The following is a 20,020-nucleotide window of genomic DNA, read 5'->3' on the forward strand; positions in this document are numbered from 1 at the left end:
TAATTTCTGCAGTGAGGAACTCCAGGAAGCTGAGAAGACGAAGAGAGAGAGAGAGAGAGAGAGAGAGAGAGAGAGAGAGAGAGAGAGAGAGAAGGGATTTAGCTCAGGGGTACAGTATCTGGTTTACATGCAGAAGGTCCCAGGTCTAATCCTGGACATGTCCAGGTAGGGATAAGATTGCCCCCTGCCTGAAACCCTGGAAAGCTGATACATGGACCAATCTGACTCTGTATAAGGCAGTTTCCTATATTCCTATGAAGGTGCGGTGGGAGATCACCCCAAGATGGACAGCTAAGACATTTCAATTGCATTTCAGAAGAGGCAAGCGACTGGGGAGAAATCCATTGCAATCTCAAAAATATAACATGGTCCAACTCTGCGAAAGGCAGCAAACACACCCTCCTCACGCCCCCAAGTCAGAAAATTGCATGCTCAGACAACTGCACACACCAAAAGAAAAATCAATCCGTATCGATTCTCTTGCATGCTATATAATACAAAACTCTTTAGAACTGGAGGGTGCTGAATGGCAGTTGTCAGAAGACAACCAACCGTTCCAGTCTTTCAGCCCAGACTCTGAAGGAAGCCCTGTCACAGTGGTCCTTGTTTGGGCAGCTGGGTGAGGCCACCAGAGATCTCAAACAGAGCCAAAAGGATCCATGGGTTTCCTGAGGCCTCTAGGCATCGGAACATGTCTGCCCACTCTTCAGCCTTTCAGATGTTAGGAGATACTTTGGTGCTCGAATTCTAATCACATTTTATTACTTGTAAGAGCCCTGCTGGATTGGGCCATAAGCCCTTCACCCTGTTCTCAACTGGATGTCCATTTGGGAAGACCGCAAGCGTGGCCTGAGCGAAACAGCCACTCTTCCCACCTGCCATTCCTAATAATTGGCTTTTGGCGGCATACTGTTACCAACAGCAGAGGCAGAACATAGCCATTGCGGCCAGTAGCTACAGAAAGCCTTCTTCTCCACGAATTTTCTCTAATCCTATTGCTACCTCTCCTGCAGGAGCGAATCCTAAACTTAACTTTGCACACTGCGTGTAAAAGTAATCTCTTTTATCTTTCCTGAATCTTCCAACATTCAGCTTCATTGGTTGGCCAGGAGTCCTAGCATTACGAGAGAAAACTTTCCTCTAGCCACTTCCTGAACAATGTGAATTATTTTATGCACTTTTCTCATGTCTACCTTAACTATGTATTTTCTCTAATTAATTAAATGCTTGTTAATTAATTAATTAAAGAGCCCCGAATGTTGTGGCTTTTCGTCCTAAGGGAGACATCCGACCTCTTGATCATTTTTTGTTGCTGTTTTCCAAAGGCCTTCCAAGCTCTGCAACATTCCTTTTCGGAACATATGATTGATTGATTGATTGTAATTAAATTAAATTACTACTTCGTGTTTCCTTAGGAGGTGGTCTCCTCTCTTAGACAGCTGAACCAGGAAGTGGACAGAGGCCCAGAGTTGGAGAGGCTGTCAGGAATGTAGACCAGAGAAGTGTTTCCCAAACTTGGGCCTCTGGCTGTTCTTGGACTACAACTCCCATCATCCCTAGCTATCAGGACCAATGGTCAGGGTTGATGGGAGTTGTAGTCCAAAAACAGCTGGAGACCCAAGTCTGGGAAACACTGCTCTATAGCAAGCATGGGAACCCTGTAACCCTCCAGGTGCTGCTGGATTACAACTCCCATCATCCCTGACTGCTGCTGACGTGGCTGAAGCTGATGAGAACTGTAGTTCAGCAACATCTGAAAGGCCATTGGTTCCTCTTCCCTGCTCTGCGGGCTAGTTCTGACTGGCCCCACCTCGCATGCTGGATTTCTATGTGCAGGGAAGCTTGGACAACCCAAGGGGAAGAGGACAACCCACAGTCCTCTCTGCACACAGAAATATAGCATGCTAGGGGGAAGTGTTTGAGTCTAGCTTTCTTCCTGACACACCAGATCGGGGTTGGGAACCTTTTTGGCCAGAGCACTATCTTTCTCCAAACCCAAGGGATGACTTTGGCAGGTGGGCGGGGCAAACCACCTGCCAGTCATCTCACATCATGGACAGACATATTGAGGATCATAGAATTGTAGAGTTGGAAGGGACCCCAAGGGTCCTTAGTCCAACCCCTAGCAATGCAGGAATCTCAGCATGCAGTCCCCCATCCAATTTGAAACTGGACCAGACCCTGCTTAGCTTTGCAAATATGCCAGCAGTTTTATCACTACGCTGGATTTTTTACTGGAGATATTTAAACAGGGGCTGGACAGCTATCTGTCGGGGATACTGTATACGTAGATTTCCTGTATCGAGTAAAGAGGGTTAGGCTAAATGACTTCTAAGATCCTTTCCAAGGGGTACATCCATTGAAATTAGTGGTCATGACCAACCTAGGCCCATTACTTTCAATGGGACTATGTTGAGCACGTAAAGCATTGGATGCAACCCTGGTTGTACAATTCTAAAAGCCCAATATGAACGGGGTGTGTGAACATGAGGATTCTCCCTCCGGAGAAATCAGGGTGCAGATTCTCAGCTACAGCTACGGGGTGTGCTTGACCTCTTCTGCCACTTCTGCCTGCTGTCAGCCTACTGGAGAGAGACGAGAGAAAGAAATATCTCTTTTCCCCGCCCTCATTACATGGGGAAAGAAAAGGTGTCTGATGGGTGCTTGGAGGCAGGGAGGTATGTCAGTTCCCCAAAGGCAGATGTTTCAAGCATTACACTCAACAGATGCTTCCTTGACTAGGATATTTTCCGAAATGTGAGCCTGCTAGGTGGTCCATCCACACACCCTTGCCTGGGGAATGCCAGAGGCTACCGAGAGTTCACAAGTGAGATACTCCCATTTCCAAGTTCCCGATTCCAAGCTCATTTCCAGGCCTCTTGGATCAGACCCAAGGCCTATCTAAGCTCAGTATTCCACTTTGTAGAGTGGCCAATCCAGAAGCCTATAAGCAGGGCAGGGAGGCAACAGCCCTCTCCTCATTATTGCTTTTCACCACGGAGTATTCACAGGGAAACTGCTTCTGAACAAAGAGGTTCCATTGGGCTGTCACGGATGATAGCCACTGATAAACCAGTCCTCCCCACTAAATGAACTGGCCGGATCCCTCTTTTGAAGCTGCCCAAGACATCTTGTGGCAGCCTGTTTTGTGTCTTGAGTGCACTTATTGCTAATACAGGGGTAGCCGAGTTGGTGCCTTGCAAATGTTGGACTACAACTCGCATCATCCCACGTGAGCAGTGGCTGGTGGCAGTCAGAGGTAAGGGCCACAGCTCAGTGGTACAGCATCTGTCTTGCATGCAGAAGGTCCCAGGTTGAATTCTCAGCATCGCCAATAAGGCTGGGGGAGATTCCCCTTGCCTGAAACGCTGGAGAGCTGCTGAAACAGAGCTAGATGGAGAAGTCGTCTGTCTCAGTAGAAGTCAGCTTCCAATATAGCCAGCTTCCATTCACTGCAGGGAACTCAGTTACAGATAGGTAGCCGTGTTGGTCTGCCATAGTCAAAACAAAAAAAATTCCTTCCAGTAGCACCTTAAAGACCAACTAAGTTAGTTCTTGGTACCAAGAACTAACTTAGTTGGTCTTTAAGGTGCTACTGGAAGGAATTTTTTTTTGCAGGGAACTCAGTGAGAGCAATGAAATGATATGCGAACCGAAACACGGCCAATCCTCGAGATCTGCTCTTGTCTGAATTTTGTGATGCAGCTCTCCAACCACAGAGTCATAGAACTGTAGAGCTGGAAGGGACCCTGAGGGTCTAGTCCAACCCCATGCAATGGAAGAATCACACAGCCAAAGCATCCCTGGTACATAGCTATCCAACCTCTGTGTACAAACCTCCAAGGAAGGAGAGTCCACCACCCATGCCCTCTCCCAAGGGTTGCCCAGAAGGTTCTCTACCGCTAACATAGAGACGGAATCAAGGTTGAATCATAGAATCTTAAGAGTTGGAAGGGATCACGAGGGTCATCTAGTCCAACCCCCTTTTGCCCAACATGGGTCTCAAACCCACAACCCTGAGAATAAGAGTCTCATGCTCTACCCACTGAGCTATCCTATTCCCTGCAGAATACCAGTGGAAGTTGTCCACATATCAGGTGCAGATTCAAAGCTGAATGAGCATCAAAGACAATAAACTGTATATTTCTCCATACACACCCGGACCTCTTCAATGCCTGGAGTTCAACCTTTTTCGCACACGGAGCTGCCGGGGAGCTCACTCGGAGGGGAGGGCCGCACAGATCAGAGCCCCCTGATTGATTTGTTTTGCTTAGCCGTTCTTCCCCCCGGAGCACAAAAGCCACAGGAAAAGGGCCCCGTCCCCTGCATCCCCCGGCTGTGTTTTCATAGCATCCGCGGGTAATAAAAGAACGTGCCACACCCAGACCACGAGAGAGATTGTTCCTGCTCAGGGCTGTTGGGGAGGCGGCAGAGGAGAAATGGCTGGAAATGGTTTGCAAAAGCTAGCCACAGGCAGCAGACACACCGTCCACTTAAAGAACATGACTCCCCACCCACATACACAGAGAAGCCTGGGAAGTCTGTCATTTGTCAAGGGTCATTTGGGAACTGTAGCTTTGCAAGATCTCAACTAGAGCTGCCACAGTTCTTGGGGTGGGAGAGTTCCAAAAACTCACCTGATCCCCACTCGCTCCAACTGCCCTGGTTTAGCAAGAAAAGCCTCTACTTTCTGAAGCCTTGCAAAACACAGTCCCGGTTTTCTGAGCCCTCTCTGGGCGCTTTAAGGAGAAAAGTAGTGCCTGCAACCAAGTGTTGCCCTGGGAAGCCCTCCTGTTCAGGATGCCAGCCAGCCATGCCTTGCCCTCTTTCCAGGTTACATCATAATCACCTGTTCTTTTTAAACAGAGGTTGGAAGGTCATCTGTCAGGGATGATTTAGCTGCAATTTTTGCCTTGCAAGGGAGTTGGGGGTCCCTTCCAGCTCTGCAGTTCTACGATTTTATTATTTGTATGCCACTTGTCCATAAAACTGTGCCCAAAGTGGCTCACAACATATCAAGTGAACAATTAAGTCTAGCATATGCACACGCACACACACTTAGAAATAACAATCAGACCAATTAATGAGAGAGAAAGAGGATGGCAGTGTTGTGTAACATTTGCAAACTCTGAGGTGTACAGATGCAAAAGCAGAAAAAGAGCTACTCTGATTATTATTATTAATAATAATAATAATTTATTATTTGTACCCTGCCCATCTGGCTGGGTTTCCCCAGCCACTTCGGGCGGCTTCCATAGAAACCAAAAAACACTAAAATATCACACATTAAAAACTTCCCTGAACAGGGCTGCCTTAAGATGTCTTCTGAATGTCAGGTAGTTGTTTATCGCTTTGACATCTGATGGGAGGGTGTTCCACAGGGCGGGCGCCACTACCGAGAAGGCCCTCTATCTGGTTCCCTGTAGCCTCACTTCTCGCAATGAGGGAACCGCCAGAAGGCCCTCGGCGCTGGACCTCAGCGTCCAGGCAGAACGATGGGGGTGGAGACACTCCTTCAGGTATACTGGGCCGAGGCCATTTAGGGCTTTAAACACCAGCACTTTGAATTTGCAAACTCTGAGATGTACAGATGCAATAGCAGAAAAAGAGCTACCGGTACTCTGATTTAAAAAGGAACACAATATATACTGTAGATTCCGGGGTATAAGACGACTTTTTAACTTGGCTTTCTCCCAGCATGGAGCTGCCCAGCGTATTAGGCAACTGGGCTTATAAAATGAACCCCCAAATTGCAGCTGCTAATTTTGGGGGTCGTCTAATACGCCCAGTCACCTAATACGCCGGAATCTCAATATGGGATGCCTGCAAACAGGTGAGTTGTGTGCCTGTTCAGTCTGTTGGGCAACTTCAAACCATCTTTAAACTAGACCAGGGGTTGTCAACCTGGTCCCTACCGCCCACTAGTGGGCGTTTCAGGATTCTAGGTGGGTGTTAGGGGGTTCTACGGCACAAGCTGAATCCAGTTTCCATTGTGCACTGGTGGGCGGTAAGGAAATTTGACAATCAAGAAAGATGCATTAGTGGGCAATAGGCATAAAAAGGTTGACTACCCCTGGACCAGACAGTCCTTAAGAAGGTAAGAGCCTGCTGGATCAGGCCAAAGGCCCATCCAGTCCAGGATCCTGCTCTCACGAGGGCCAAGCAGATGCCTTAGTGGGAAAACCAAAGAGAGAACCTGAACAGCAACTCTCCCCACTTGTGACTCACATCAACACTGCCTCTGACAGCGGAGGAGAAACACAGCTGTCAGACAGAGCTGCCTTCTGTACAGCAAGTGCAAATCCACACTATATTATAATAATAATAAATTTTTATTTATATTCCGCCCTCCCCAGCCGAAGCCGGGCTCAGAGCAGCTAACAACAGTAAAAGTAACACAGTTTACATAAAATCACAATCAATTAATTGAAATACATTCTAAAATCAATTCATTCTAAAATCAATTCAGAATCAAAATAATGGCCATCACTGGGCTAGAGTTCTGTGAGGGTTACCGAAGGAGGGGGTCAGACTGTGCCTTGGCCAAAGGCCTGGTGGAACAGCTCTGTCTTGCAGGCCCTGTGGAAAGATGTCAAGTCCTGCAGGGCCCTAGTCTCTTGTGACAGAACATTCCACCAGACTGGGGCCACAACCAACAAAGCCCTGGCTCTGGTTGAGGCCAGCCTAACATCCCTGTGGCCTGGGATCTCCAAGATGTTTTTGTTTGAAGACCGTAAGGGTCCTCCATGGGACATACCAGGAGAGGCGGTCCCATAGGTACGAGAGTCCTAGGCTGTATAGGGCTTTTTTTAAAAGAACACCCAATGCAAATTTAAAGCCCCCGAAAGAATCCCAGGAACTGTAGTTCCAGCCTCACAGGGTTACAATCCCTGGGACCCTTAACAAACTACGGTTCCCAGGGTTCTTTGACAGGAGGGGAGCCAAGTGGCTTAAATGTGTGTTGAATGAGCTTCAAATGTACAACATCGATTATGTGGCCACCCTCCTCAAGACAGTGGGCGCTGGTGGGGTTTCTAGGACTACAACAGCAGCAGCCCAGGGGTGCCAGATTATGGGGCATAGGCCTGGGACCCCACTTTGCAGAATGAGCTGGACACCCTCCCACACACACCAGTAGCAATTTTGAAGTATGCAATTCTGACCCATCAGAAGAAGAGGGAGTCCAATAAGACCATTATGCTAGTCCCGCTCAGAGTAGGCCCACTGGGAGAGCTGGGAAGCAGAACTCCCTCCATCAGTTCTGCTGTGACAGGCTAGTCCCGTCAGTCATCTGGGGCAACCATTCCACCAAGCTGTCTCATTGGGAGAGGTGGAAATAAATTAAATAACGGGCAGGACTAACAGAAGTTCATGATTTTCAATGGGTCCACTCAGAGTAAAACTTAGTTGGCTGCAACCCACAAAGTCCAGAGTTTGAAAACTACCTGATTGCACCACTGCAGCTACTCAGGATTCTTTCCCCCCCCCACCTGCCAAGGCACAGAATCGCGTTATTACACAATCTTTGCCAGCGGATCAGAGCTTAGAACCGCAACAAGGACAGTTCGCAAGCAGCCAGCTCCGCAACGCTGGTTCTACGGTGTCCTGGCCAAGTATTCCGCTGAAATACATACATAAATATATTTTAGGAAACTGACACGGGGCAGTCGCTGTGCTGCGCCCAGATACTGGCCACGCTCCAGCTTGCCGCTCCACTCTCTCTCTGCCTCTGTTATTCCGGCCCGGGAGAAAACTCAGCAGCACATTTCATTCCCAAGCTGCAGGTTTATTTATTACGTCTTTCGGTTATTGTTTCAGGAGGATCCAGGAAAAGGGCCCTGCCCTTGTGACAACATGTGCATTACTGCTAAGTCAGATCCGGACAGGCTGCTCTCCCTACAAGACTCGGTTCCCCCCACCCCCCAAATAAAAGTGTGTTGCGGGAAGAGAGAGTCAACAAAACCATTTGCTTCCCTGACACAAAACTCTCACTCCCACCCCCTTCTTGTTTTGGCTCAGTGGCAGAAAGGCCGCTTGCCAAGTTGGAAACCACTTGCCAAATTACAGCCCTACACAGCCACCTTGTAAGAGAGCCAGGAACGGGAGTCTGCAGCAAGCCTGCATTTTACATTTCAAGCTGCAATGGGGAATCTAATTACCACTTACAAGGAAGAAGGCGGGCTGGGGCGGTTGTGGGGCGGAGGGAGAGAGAAGAAATATTAAGAAATATTTTCCAGGACACTCAAGTCCGCTGGGCTTCTTTCCTTTAGCGGTAAAAGACACGCACAAAATGTCTCTGTGCCAGCAGCTTCCAAACATTGCAGGCCAGTGAGAAAGGCAGAGGTCCCCTCGCTTGCTAGCACATTTGCAAAGCTAAGCAGGGTCTGGTGTGGTTTCAAATTGGATGAGGAACCGTGTGTTGAGATTCCTGCATTGCAGGGGGTTGGACTAGATGACTCTTGGGGTTCCTTCCAACTCTATCATTTCCTAATTCTATGAGTGGCTAGTGGGGCAAAAGGCAAGAAACCTAATAGTGGACAGAGCCACAGCCGATGATAGGCAGAGACAGAGCCAATGAGAAGCCAAACTTATTCTAGTTTGGTCCCCATCCTCTTCCTCCTTGCTGAGTTCTACAAGGGGCAAACAACAAAAATCAGCAGGAACTCGCAGTCAGATGTATTTCAAGCCAGCAACAAAGCCCAGATTTCTGTTTCCTTTGCTGCCTAACGTCCATCAGCTAGGCCACTGCACTCCACTTCTGCTCAGTTCCTGCCTGAGCAGATGGGAATGTGCTGAATAGCAAGCAGCCACCAGTCATCAATGCCTTCCTGCTATAGGAATATGAACAAAGCTGATTCCCGACACACACACTGCCTCTGCTCTTTGGTGCAGTGGTTTGGCTTCGCCCCCAGAAACGCACTCCATTGTCTCTTGAGACAGACAGATGCCAACATTATTCTTATTTGACTTGCTGGTTGGCGCTTTTTAGAATGCCTTATGCAGAGTCAGATATTTGACCCATCCAGCTCAGTGCTATTGACAGTGGTAACTGGGGTTAAGTACTTAATTCGTTCTGGAGGTCCGTTCTTAACCTGAAACTGTTCTTAACCTGAAGCACCACTTTAGCTAATGGGGCCTCCTGCTCCCGCCGCCGCGCCGGAGCACGATTTCTGTTCTCATCCTGAAGCAAAGTTCTTAACCCGAGGTGCTATTTCTGGGTTAGCGGAGTCTGTAACCTGAAGCGTCTGTAACCTGAAGTGTATGTAACCCAAGGTACCACTGTACACTGATTGGCAGCAGCTCTCCATTCCTACCCGGAGATGCCAAGGAATGAACCTGGGACCGCTGAAGTACATAGGCAAGAGGATCTGCTGGACAATCCTGGAGGATAAGGCTATTAATGATGGTTACCAGCCATGATGGTTCTGCTCTGCATTGTAGTCTTCCTAGAAACAACTGGCTGGCCTCTCTTGGATGCTGGCCTAAATGGAGCTTGGCTCAGATGTGGAAGGCTCTTCCAATTATAAATCAGGTTGTATCCAGCTAAGTCCTGTTCGGAACAGACCCATTGAAATTGATGAGCCCAGGTCGGTCATGCCCACTAACTTCAATGGGCCTACCCTGAGCAAGGCTAGCACTGGAGAAGGCCCCTGAGATTCCATCAGGGAGACTCTGGTACAGGAAGATAATGACACTTTGCACGTACAGCCTCTCTTTGCCTGACTCCAGGCAGCTGGAGGTCATCAGCAACCTAGAGCTGCCTACGGCTGTTCCAGCTGTAAATCCAATTTTTTACAGTGGCTCCCAAGTCAGTTGTAACAACGGTCTATAATCCGGCCGTTAATTAGAAATTTAAGGGTGTCTGTCTTTCCAGGCTTCTGCTTGCAGATAAGGGGTGTGTGTGTGTGTGTGTGTGTGTGTGTGTGTGAGAGAGAGAGAGAGAGAGAGAGAGAGAGAGAGAGAGAGAGAGAGAGAGAGAGGGAGCGACTCCTGAAATCTGTACCGCCACCACATCAAATGAGATACAAGCTCCCATCTAACAGCCTTCACTAGATCCTGGCTTTTGCTAGCCTTCCAAACAACTGCAATCAAAAACACCACGTCCGCCCCTGCAAGCAGCTTAGAAAACAACCTTTGGGTCTGGACTGTGAATTTCAAAACCGCTCTCCCAAGGTGGTGGGGTTTCACGCCAGACAAGGCATGGGGCTTATTGGTCTAGGACAGGGGTCAGCAATCTTTTTCAGCCGTGGGCCGGTCCACCGTCCCTCAGACCATGTGGTGGGCCAGACTATATTGGGGGAATTAACGAATTCCTGTGCCCCACAAATACCCCAGAGATGCATTTTAAATAAAAACACACATTCTGCTCATGTAAAAACACCAGGCAGAGATGCATTTTAAATAAAAGGACACATTCTGCTCATGTAAAAACACCCTGCCTCCTGGACTGTCCACGGGCCAGATTGAGAAGGCAATTGGGCCGCATCCGGCCCCCGGGCCTTAGGTTGCCTACCCATGGTCTAGGAGGCAAGAGCCTGACAGCAGGGAGATTCAAATTCTGGGATTCAAATCCTAGGCCAGCCCTGCCAGGGGAGACTGGGGGCTCTGAAGAGGGGATGTGGCTCAGCAGTAGAGCCCTGGTTTTGCATGCAGAAGGTCCCAGGTTCAATCCTCAGCATCTCCACTTAAAAGGATCAGGAAGCAGCGGGTGCCCGAGATTCGCTGTCAGTCATAGAAACAACCACAGGCATATCTACTTAGTCAGACCACTGATCTATCTTGCTCAGTGTTGTCTGCACGGACGGGAGGAGCTGCCTAGGGCTTAAGGCTAGGGACCATTCCCACCCCTATCTGGGGATACTGGAGCCTGAACCTTGGACCTTCTCCGTGCAAGCAGATGCTCTACCACCCACCCATGGCCCTTCCTGTAAGACATAGGACCACTGAGCTCGATATTGTGAACACCGACAGGCACTGGCTGTTCAGGCAGGAGAGGGCTGGGGAAGATTGCCTGCCTGAAGCCCTGGAGAGCCACTGCCGTTCAGTGTAGACAATGCTGAGTCAGATAAATGACTTGGCATAAGACAGCTTGCGATGTCCCTAACCCCAAGCAAAGAGCAGGAACTCATAATGACAGCAGAGCCATCCAGCTGACGCACAGAAGCAAGGCAATCAACAAGGCAACCGTCTCCTCGATGCAGGTTAACACCATCACTATCCCCCAGGGTCCTGGATGTCAGCAGGGTTAAGGAACTTTAATTGCCAGGGGGAAGGAGAAATTAAGATCAGCAGCTGCTGTGTGTGAGGATCTAACGCTCCCGGATGCTTCTGGGTTGCAGCAGTTCCACATGGGAAAGGCAGTGTGGTGCAGTGGTTAGAGGGCGGGACTAGGACCTAGGAGACCAGGGTGCAAGTCCCCCACACGGCCAGTGGGTGTCCGTGGGCCTGTTGCTGTATCTCAGCCTGGCCTATCTTACAAGGTGATCGTAAGGATAAAAATTGAGAAAAAGATCCACGTATGTGACCTCGAGCTCCTTGGGGGAAACGAATGCAATAAAGAAATAAAATAAAATAGATAAATGGGGTGAGGAATTTGAAGACTGAAGGAAGTGGACAAGGGGGTTTAACTGGTTTGGCCACAGGGCATCCAAGTCTTCCTCTCCCCTCCACAACTGCTGAAATGATTCACAGCTCCAAGGTTAGGAGGAAAGCAAAAAAATCAATAAATGTGGAAGCCTGCCTTCCACTTGACAGCTAGCCTGGGAACACCTAGCAACACACACTTTGCTCTTCAGGTGTAAACTGAATTACTTCACTTACTTGAACCTGCGTTGATTTTGGAGCCCCTCCTGCCTATTCTGGTGAGAGGGGCACCCCAAAGTCTTGTCCTGGTGGCATCACTTCTAGGGTCAGGGCCTTCTCAGTGGTGGCCCCTACTGTGTGGCACTCCCCCCCCCAAGGGCTGCACAGTTGGCCCCTTCAGTGTACAAAAAGGCTCTGAATATCTTGGCTTCTGCAGTGGTTGGGGCACCTCTGACCCTTGGGATGTTGCTGGACTCCAGCCCCCATCAGCCAGCATGGCCAATGGTCACAGACGATGAGGGGAGCAACTACCTGAAGGTTCTGAATTTTAACTGATGTGATTATATTGAATATGCTACTGTTTTAATGCTGTGGTTCATGGTCTTTATTTTATGCTGGCTCATTTATATTTTTAAATGCTGTTGCTTATCCTTTGAATTCTGCTGATGGGTTTCCCAGAGGCATCTAGTTAGCCACTGAGAGAACAGAATGCTGGGCTAAGTGAGCTCTTGGCTTGATCCAGAAGGCTTGTCTTACATTCTTATGGATCTTAAAAATCTTTAAAATGATTTTTTTAAAAAAACAAAAGTCACATACATACCATGAATTTAAAACAGCCCCCCCCCCGCCAAAACCTGGAAACCGTAGCTTACCTCTCATGGAGCTACAATTCCCAGCACCCTTAAACTACAATTCCCAGGATTATTGATGGGGGGTAAATGCACTTTAAACATATGGTGTGTATGTGTATGCAGTCTAACATTAAATTGTTCCAGCTTTGGGGTTTATGTCGCCGTGCCCTGCCTTGAGAGGGCTCTGTCCAGGAAAACACTCAGAATAAAACAAATCTGTTTTCCATGGGGCTCTCTTGCATCATTCCGCTTCCCTCCGCCCCGTCTGACCTTTTTGCAGGCGACACACAACACCAAGATCGCAGTGCCGGAAATAGATACAGGTACGAGCCGTCCAACACGGAGGGGAGGGGAGGCTTGTTACCAAGAGATTATTAGATTTCAAATGCTGATTCATGGTTGCCATCCAAAGAGCTGGAGATGATGAGGCCTGTGGGTTTTTTCCTTCCTTTTTTAATTATCTAAATGCCAACAAGTGGTTGTGTGCCAAACCAGACAATACAGATCTTGGAGGTGGAGAGACTGGGGGGAATGTGGGCCATCATGAGGCCTTAAGGTGGGGTTCTTACTATTTTTATTCTTTAAAAAACGTCTGCGCCGTAGAAACATAAGGAGAGACTCGCTGTGTCAGCTCAAAGGTTCATCTAGTCCCTAAATGCAGGGAAGGGCCATAGTTCCGTGGCAGAGCATCAGCACTGCATGCAAAAGATGCCAGGATCAAGTTTCAATGTCATCTCCAATTAAGGCTGAGAGGGACCCCCACTTTACACCCTGGAGAGCCACTGCTAGTCAGTGTAGACAACACCAAGCTAGATGGACCAATAGCCTGACTCAATATAAGGAAGCTCCCTATGTTCTCATGTCTTAAGGAAAAAGGCTTGTCTCAGTGGTTTTAGCACTTGCTTCACATGCAAATCCTGGCATTTCTGGGTACCACTGGGCATAACCCCTGTCCGAAGCCCCGGAGGGCTGCTGCCAGTCGGTGCAGGCAACAGAGTCCGACCAGATTAATGGCAGGGTTGCACATGACCGAAGTCACCTGGATGCAAAGTAGTTGTAATAATAATAATAATAATAATAATAATAATAATTCCCTGCTCCAAGAAGACCGGCATATCAGGGAGAAGTTTCCTAGCCTAGTTTTCTATGAGCGGGGCTTTTGAAAAAAATGTATACAGAAACGTTCAGACATGCAAGTTGCCCACCTCAAAGGGGGCAAGGCCTCTTTTTCTAGAAAGTTTGCCATTTTAGAACCGCCCAGAGCAGGTGTCCCTAGACTACAGATAAGTAAGCGAAGGAGACACATGTTTCCAAAGATCAACATCTCGCGCACATGAACTATTATGCACCTCACCCGATTTCTCCCAAGCTGAGACACAACACAAAGGGCTCTTTAATTCCCTTCCCGATGCACAAACAACAAGGGAGGCATTGGCAGAGCCCTTTGCCCTCTGGACATACCTCGGCCACTTTCTCCACAGCCCAAAGAGCTCTTCAACCTCCTGCAAGGAGATTCTGGAACCCGCCACCTAGAGCAAAGCATTGTGGGGGCGCAAAAAGGCACAGCGCCCACAATACCCCTTGTTTTAACTCCCTTCATTGGTCAGGGGAACACAGACTGCCATGTTCCCACCAGCTAACATTTATATGCATTTGTCCACTACTGCTGCCGGGGGTGGGGTGATCAATTCAGCCCAAGAAAAGATGATACGCCCCCTCCTCTCAAAAACCATAAGCAGTATGGTCCCTCCTTCTACCTATCTGAGGAACAACCTCCTGTTGTTGTTGTATTACCAATTTCAGTGGCTATCGGGTCCCCCAAATTGTGCACACTCTTCATCCCTCTTCTGTTCCATCTCCTGACACCAGCCAGTAATGAAACAATAAGGAAGCCCCCCCCCCCACCAGCACACCTGGAAATGTCTCCATTTTTACGGATTGGTCTAATGCAAACTACTTCTGTGATTCTAAAGGTATGCTTTAGTAGAGATTCCTACATTGCAGGGGGCTGGACTAGATTTCTCTCGGGGTCCCTTTCAGCTCCACAATTCTATGATTCTATACCCACCCCAAAATGGGGCAATCAGGCCCACTTCACAGAGACCCCCAGACATTAAAGGAGGACCACCGTCATATACCAGCTGCCAAAGTGGGAGAGGATGAACAGGAAGCGGAGAAAGCAAAAAATAAAATAAAATAAAATAAAATAGAAAGACACTCTAGTGCTTCCTGATGGAAGTCTCCCCACCTCTCAAGAGAGCCAAAATGAATTGAATAGGCATTCCCAGTTCTCCTTGGCAAGCTAAATTTAAGGGATAAGCCCCCACACCAAAACATAGGAAGCTGTCTTGCACTGAGCCAGACCTTTAGTCCATCTTGCTCAGTATTGTCTACACTGACTGGCAGCAGCTCCCCAGAGTTTCAGGCAGGAAGCCTCTCCCAGTTCTATCTGGGGGTGCCACTGGGATTTGAACCAGGGACCTGGCCATAGCCGTTCCCTGGGTTACAATTTGTTCATCTCTGGGCCACTGCCAAGGCAGAAACAGTAAAAAATGAAGAAAAAAAGGACCCACCCACCAACGGCACCTACAGAAATTCACACACCCCTTCCACTCCAAAAGATCTGGGAGAGGGGACACCCACAGCCTCCCTGAACCTCTATTTGTAAGCAGAAAATACCCAGTGGAGGGGCTTAGCATCTCCTTAAAAAACAGCTGACCCCAGAAGTCTGATGCCAAACACAAACCCCTACTGGCAACCCAGATTTCAGAAAGCAACACCTTTATGAGCAGGTAAGGCAAGGAAGCCCCTCACACCTTTTGGGTTGGATCCAGCGCTGCTCCTGCTCAGAGGCAGACCCATGGTAATTGATCGGCACATGGCCAACTTTAGGCCCATTCATTTCAATGGGTCTACTCCGAGGAGGGTCCGAGTTGGAGGCAACCCCTTTTTTTGCTCCCAGAACTTTTAGCCATGATCATCGCGGACCCACAGATTCTCCCCAGAGACCCACGTTTCGGGAAATCCGGACGCCCCACAGTCATCCCCTCCAGGCTTTAAACCTTCACCAACCGCTTCCAGAATGGTAAACCACGTAAAATCGGGAGCCTTTCCCTTTCCCTGCGAGTCCCCTTTATCTGATCAAAGCCACCAGAAAGGAAGAAATCCACAATTTCAGATCCAGTTTTCCTTTGACACCCAAAGGGGAGGGTGGAATATGTCACCCCCCTCCTTTTTCACAACCGTGATATTAATGTATGTCATTTCCAAACACCACCCTTTTCACACACACACCCCGACCCCACAAAGGTTGACATGTATAACGGCAGAGGGAAGCCTCTGGTGCGGATTCAGAGAAGCTTTGCGTAAACCTGGTGATAGGGGCGAGTGGGGGCTGTTTCACAAACCCCAGCAGATTTGAAAGCTCGCCACATTTTAAGAAAGGCACAAGTCACGCCGCGTTCAGGCAATCATGCAAACACACAGGAACGTGGCAAGGCAGATCTGGGTTTCCAAACGTCCTCCCCCCCCCTTTTTTATTTTATTTTTTCAACGCCAAATAAAAACAGAATGCCAACTTACCCAAAATCCTGATCCATAGATTTGAAGAAAAATTTGTAGTTATGCACCGGCCGGTTGCTGAGGACATTTTTGAAATCTGCCAAAGTGACTTTTTCCGGGGAGACGGGCAATTTCACCAGATAAGGGGTCTCCTCTTCGTCAATGTGATAGATTATTTTTGTCTCCGCCATGGACGAAGGAAGGGGTGTTGGGGGAGGTTGGAAGGGGAGGGGGGGAACAGGGGAAGGTTGGGGGTGTGAGGAGATCTGCCAAGGAGGGGAGGAAAGAGAGAGAGAGAGAGAGAAAGGGGGGGAGAGAAAAGGGGGTGGGTGGGTGAGGGAGGGGGGAATCAAGGCCAAGTTCAAGGTGCCAGTCCCTCAGATCCTTCGTTTTACAATGCAAGGCTTGCTTCCAAACAGGAAGGGAAATGTCAGTGTCTGCGGAATGCTACCGTAGCGAGCCATACGCAGAAGGGTTGTCACGCCCCACACCGCCCCTTAGCGGCACAGACGGAGACAGGCACCTGGAGGTGGGCTCGCCAGAATGCATTATCCCCAACGTTGGGGGCTGGATGCTTACAGCATCAAAATCGACCTCCTCTCCCCGCCTTGCCTTGCAAACCTGCTTCCAAAATCCGGAGACCCACAAAGGAGATGCGTAAGCCTTGCCTTCCCCAACGGCCCCGTATCCGATCTCTCTCTCTCACACACACAAAATTCTGGTTTATTGCAAGGACACTTAATAAGAAGAAAATGTTGCAACGGTGAGATCGACCTGGAGATCTAAAGATCTTGCAAAAGCGGGCTTGCAGGCGGAGAGGTAAAGAAGGGAGATCCTTCCCCAAACTGCAAACCAGAGGTTTCTCCTCGGCACGCACACACAAATGCCCTCTCTCTACACCCACAGTCCTCTCTTCTTCTCGGCAGTCTCCTCCCCACACACGCAGCTTAAAGGGCCACGGCTCGGGGTTTTGGGTTTTTTTTGTTGTTGTTGTTGCAACCGCGCGCGCGCCCCCGTCCGCGGGCAAAAGGCGCGCCCCTGTTCCAAAGGCGCGCAGGAGCAGCTGCAGCAAGCAGGGACAATTGCGCCGCGCGTGGGTCAGATCCAGCAGGAGGGGCGCCTGCCACAAAACGCTCCCGTCGCCCTGGTCGTCCAGACACGCGTTTGAGGGTGTTGCATGAAGCACCGAGCGGAAACCTCCGCGATCACCCCTCCTGCCTGCAGTCACACAGAGCAGATTTGCAGGAGGGGGTGTCATGTGACTAGCCCACCTCTTCCTGCTTCCCTCAATTGGGGGGTGCGAGTTTCTACAAGCAGCCTTAAGGTCGCCCAGTGGCTGCGGTTCTTATTTCATTTTGTAAATATATTTTTTTAGCAGGTAGATAAGAGATCCGGGCCACATTCCCTTCCAGGCAACCTACCAGGGGCCACATGCCAGCGGTGGGCGGGGCTGGAAGCCAAAGCGGGCGGAGCACCGGGTGCTCTTTATATGCTTTGAACAGCAAGCTCGTTTCTCTACATATTGGCACACCCCTCTCTAGCCTCCATCCACGCAAGCAAAACAAACAAAAAGCGTTATCAGAGTTCGAGGACACAGCCTAACCCCAAGGCAGGCGATTGCGAAAGAGGAACGGGAGGGGTGTGGCCAATGGGTGAGGGGTGTGGCCAATGGGTGAGGGGTGTGGCCAGGGCAAAGGGGTGTGGCTTGGGGAGAGTCCTGCAGGCCACATAGACTAGAGAAACCTGAAGGAGTCCTTATCCCTGAAATAGATGTATCTCACTTTCTTTTGCATCTGAGCCTCTTCTCACACACCCAAAACAATGAAGGAAGAAAGTGGGAGAAAGGCTAGCAGGGAAACCTACTTGATCACCCAAGCATTCTCGAACAATTCATATTGAAAAGGTGCAGATTGTCAGTTACAATGGATGCGTATTTTTTGTTATAATATATTTTTAGGTGTGTGCTTTTAAATGGTAAGTTGCTCTGAGACGGTTTTTTGTAGCAAGCAACAAATAAATATATTAAATAAGAATATTGTCCTATAAATGTCTTATTACCTATTGTTGTTACTGCTGCTTTTATAGTCTCCGCTGGCTCGTTTGTTTTTACAGTTTTACAGTTTTTGTAAAACACGTGGAAATTTTAATGATGTAATGACTGCTGTAAGAGGTTGGAACGGAAGAGCAGGTTGAGATTTTCCCCAAATATGTGTCACATATTTGTAGATTGTGAGCCTGAAACCAGGGGCTGTGAGGTGGTTATTTTTAATTGATGGGTAGGCCAGTCTGGGACCTTTTCCACTTAAAGAGTGGGTTATAAATGCTTGTATATATAGGCATTATATTATATACAGGTATAATATAATGGGCAAGTGGGGACGTGTAACAAAATTGAGTTGTGTGGCATGTCCCTGTTTCAGCCAGCCAGCCATGCCTGTTAAGCTCATTGGGGCTGTCCTTCTCCTCTCCAGGTAACCTTAAAAGCTGCTGCTTGCCAGCGGTATGAGATGAAGGGCAAGAGATTAAGGGAACTTGGCCTGGGGCCCATTCCCATTCCAAGGAACGTGAGTCCAGTACACTCCTCAAAAGAGGTCGTGGAAAGGAGTTGTCTTAAATACAGAAGAAATAACATTCCATACTATCTGTATCTTCTATGGAACCTGATGCCCCACCCCTCCAGAAACAACATAGAAGTGATTTCTCTCTTTGTGGGTGGAAAAGAAGTCAAGATGAAAAATATCTTGTTGCCTGGGGAGTGTGTGGTTGTTGCACAGGATGGAAAAGCCCCTTCCCAGAGAGAAAATGTCAATTGACAAAGGCTTGGTGCTCAGCAGACATTTCTGATATTTTGAATTACTGGGTGGGCAACTTCAACACACACACACACACACACCTGCCCTCCCTTCTTAGCCTGGTGTCAAAGCCCCCAAATCTGTTACGCTGATGGGGTTGTTGATGGGAAGGAGGTCAGTGGAAGAGAGAGCCTGCTTTGCATGCAGAGAGCCCCAGGTTTCATATTACAAAATGCACTCTGCACATGCTCAGGAACAGTTTTTCAAGTCCAAGGGATGTGCAGGAATCAGGCTGAGATGCAAATTTAAGCCCGGCCTGCACACTGCGATGCAACAACCCTATGTTCAGAGAGCTTGTAAAAAACCAGTTGGCCACTAGGGTGTAGCAAAGGCATTGCAGCAAATCCTGCCTGAATCTACTGGCTGCAGTAGGTCAGGAACTACTTTAAAAAACCCAAGAAGGCCGTGGGATCGTCGCTATTTCCAAAAGTCAGCGTATTTCCACAGATTAGTTGCTTGGTTAGTCCCAGAGAACAGTGGAGGCTGTACTGATAAGGTGACCTTTTTAATGTGCTCCTTTTGTACCGTGTGTCTAAGTTTGGTGTGCTATGCTTCATCAAACTCGAAAAAGAGCTCATTTCTCAAGCACATGGGAATCTCACTGGAGACTCCTGCACGATGAAAGGGAGACCTTCTGGTTCCCTACGTCTGTTACAAGGGGAAGGCCAGGAGCCTTTGGGATTCGTGGAGCTGAAGACTATCAATGGCTGCTAGCCACAATGCCTATGTTCTAGTTCCACTGTCAGAAGTCGTATGCCTCTGAATACCAGTTGCTGGAAAGTGCAGGAGGGGAGGGTGCTGTTGCACTCAGGTCCTGCTTGCACACTTCCCAGAGAAATCTGCTCTGCCACAGTGAGAGCAGGATACTGGGTTAGATGGGCCATTGGCTTGATCCTGCAGGGCTCTTCTTAGGCCAATAAAACAAATTATTTTCAAAAAACAAACAAACCCCAAACCCTAATTTCAAACAACCCTTTCCTTATAAGCCACGTAACTTGTGCCCAGCTAAGTCAAAAACTGAGTATAATTTATAAATTACTAAGCATTCACCCTGATTTCCTTGCACAAAGGTAAAATTATATCCAGACTTTATCAAGCCTTCGTCCTGAATTGCTTGCAGGATGCTTATATACCTTCCTGCTATTCGTTAATCTGAGACTTTTTAATGTCTTT

General features: G+C 48.6%; 1 protein-coding gene across 3 annotated transcripts in view; it reads right to left on the bottom strand.

Annotated features, from left to right (window-relative positions):
• DVL1 (dishevelled segment polarity protein 1) overlaps positions 1-16,265 on the bottom strand; it is a 95,412-nt gene extending 79,147 nt beyond the window's left edge. For 2 of the 3 annotated variants that reach the window (XM_081923607.1, XM_081923608.1), the window contains exon 1: positions 16,017-16,265. In XM_081923607.1, the coding sequence (XP_081779733.1) occupies positions 16,017-16,186 (170 nt within the window). In that variant the 5' untranslated portion in view covers positions 16,187-16,265. The remainder of the gene's footprint in view (positions 1-16,016) is intronic. The other variant, XM_081923609.1, reaches the window with a different exon arrangement.
• Positions 16,266-20,020: the final 3,755 nt, after the last annotated feature.

Source organism: Podarcis melisellensis (assembly GCF_964234715.1).
Source record: "Podarcis melisellensis genome assembly, chromosome: 8".
Classification (NCBI taxonomy): Eukaryota; Metazoa; Chordata; class Lepidosauria; order Squamata; family Lacertidae; genus Podarcis; species Podarcis melisellensis.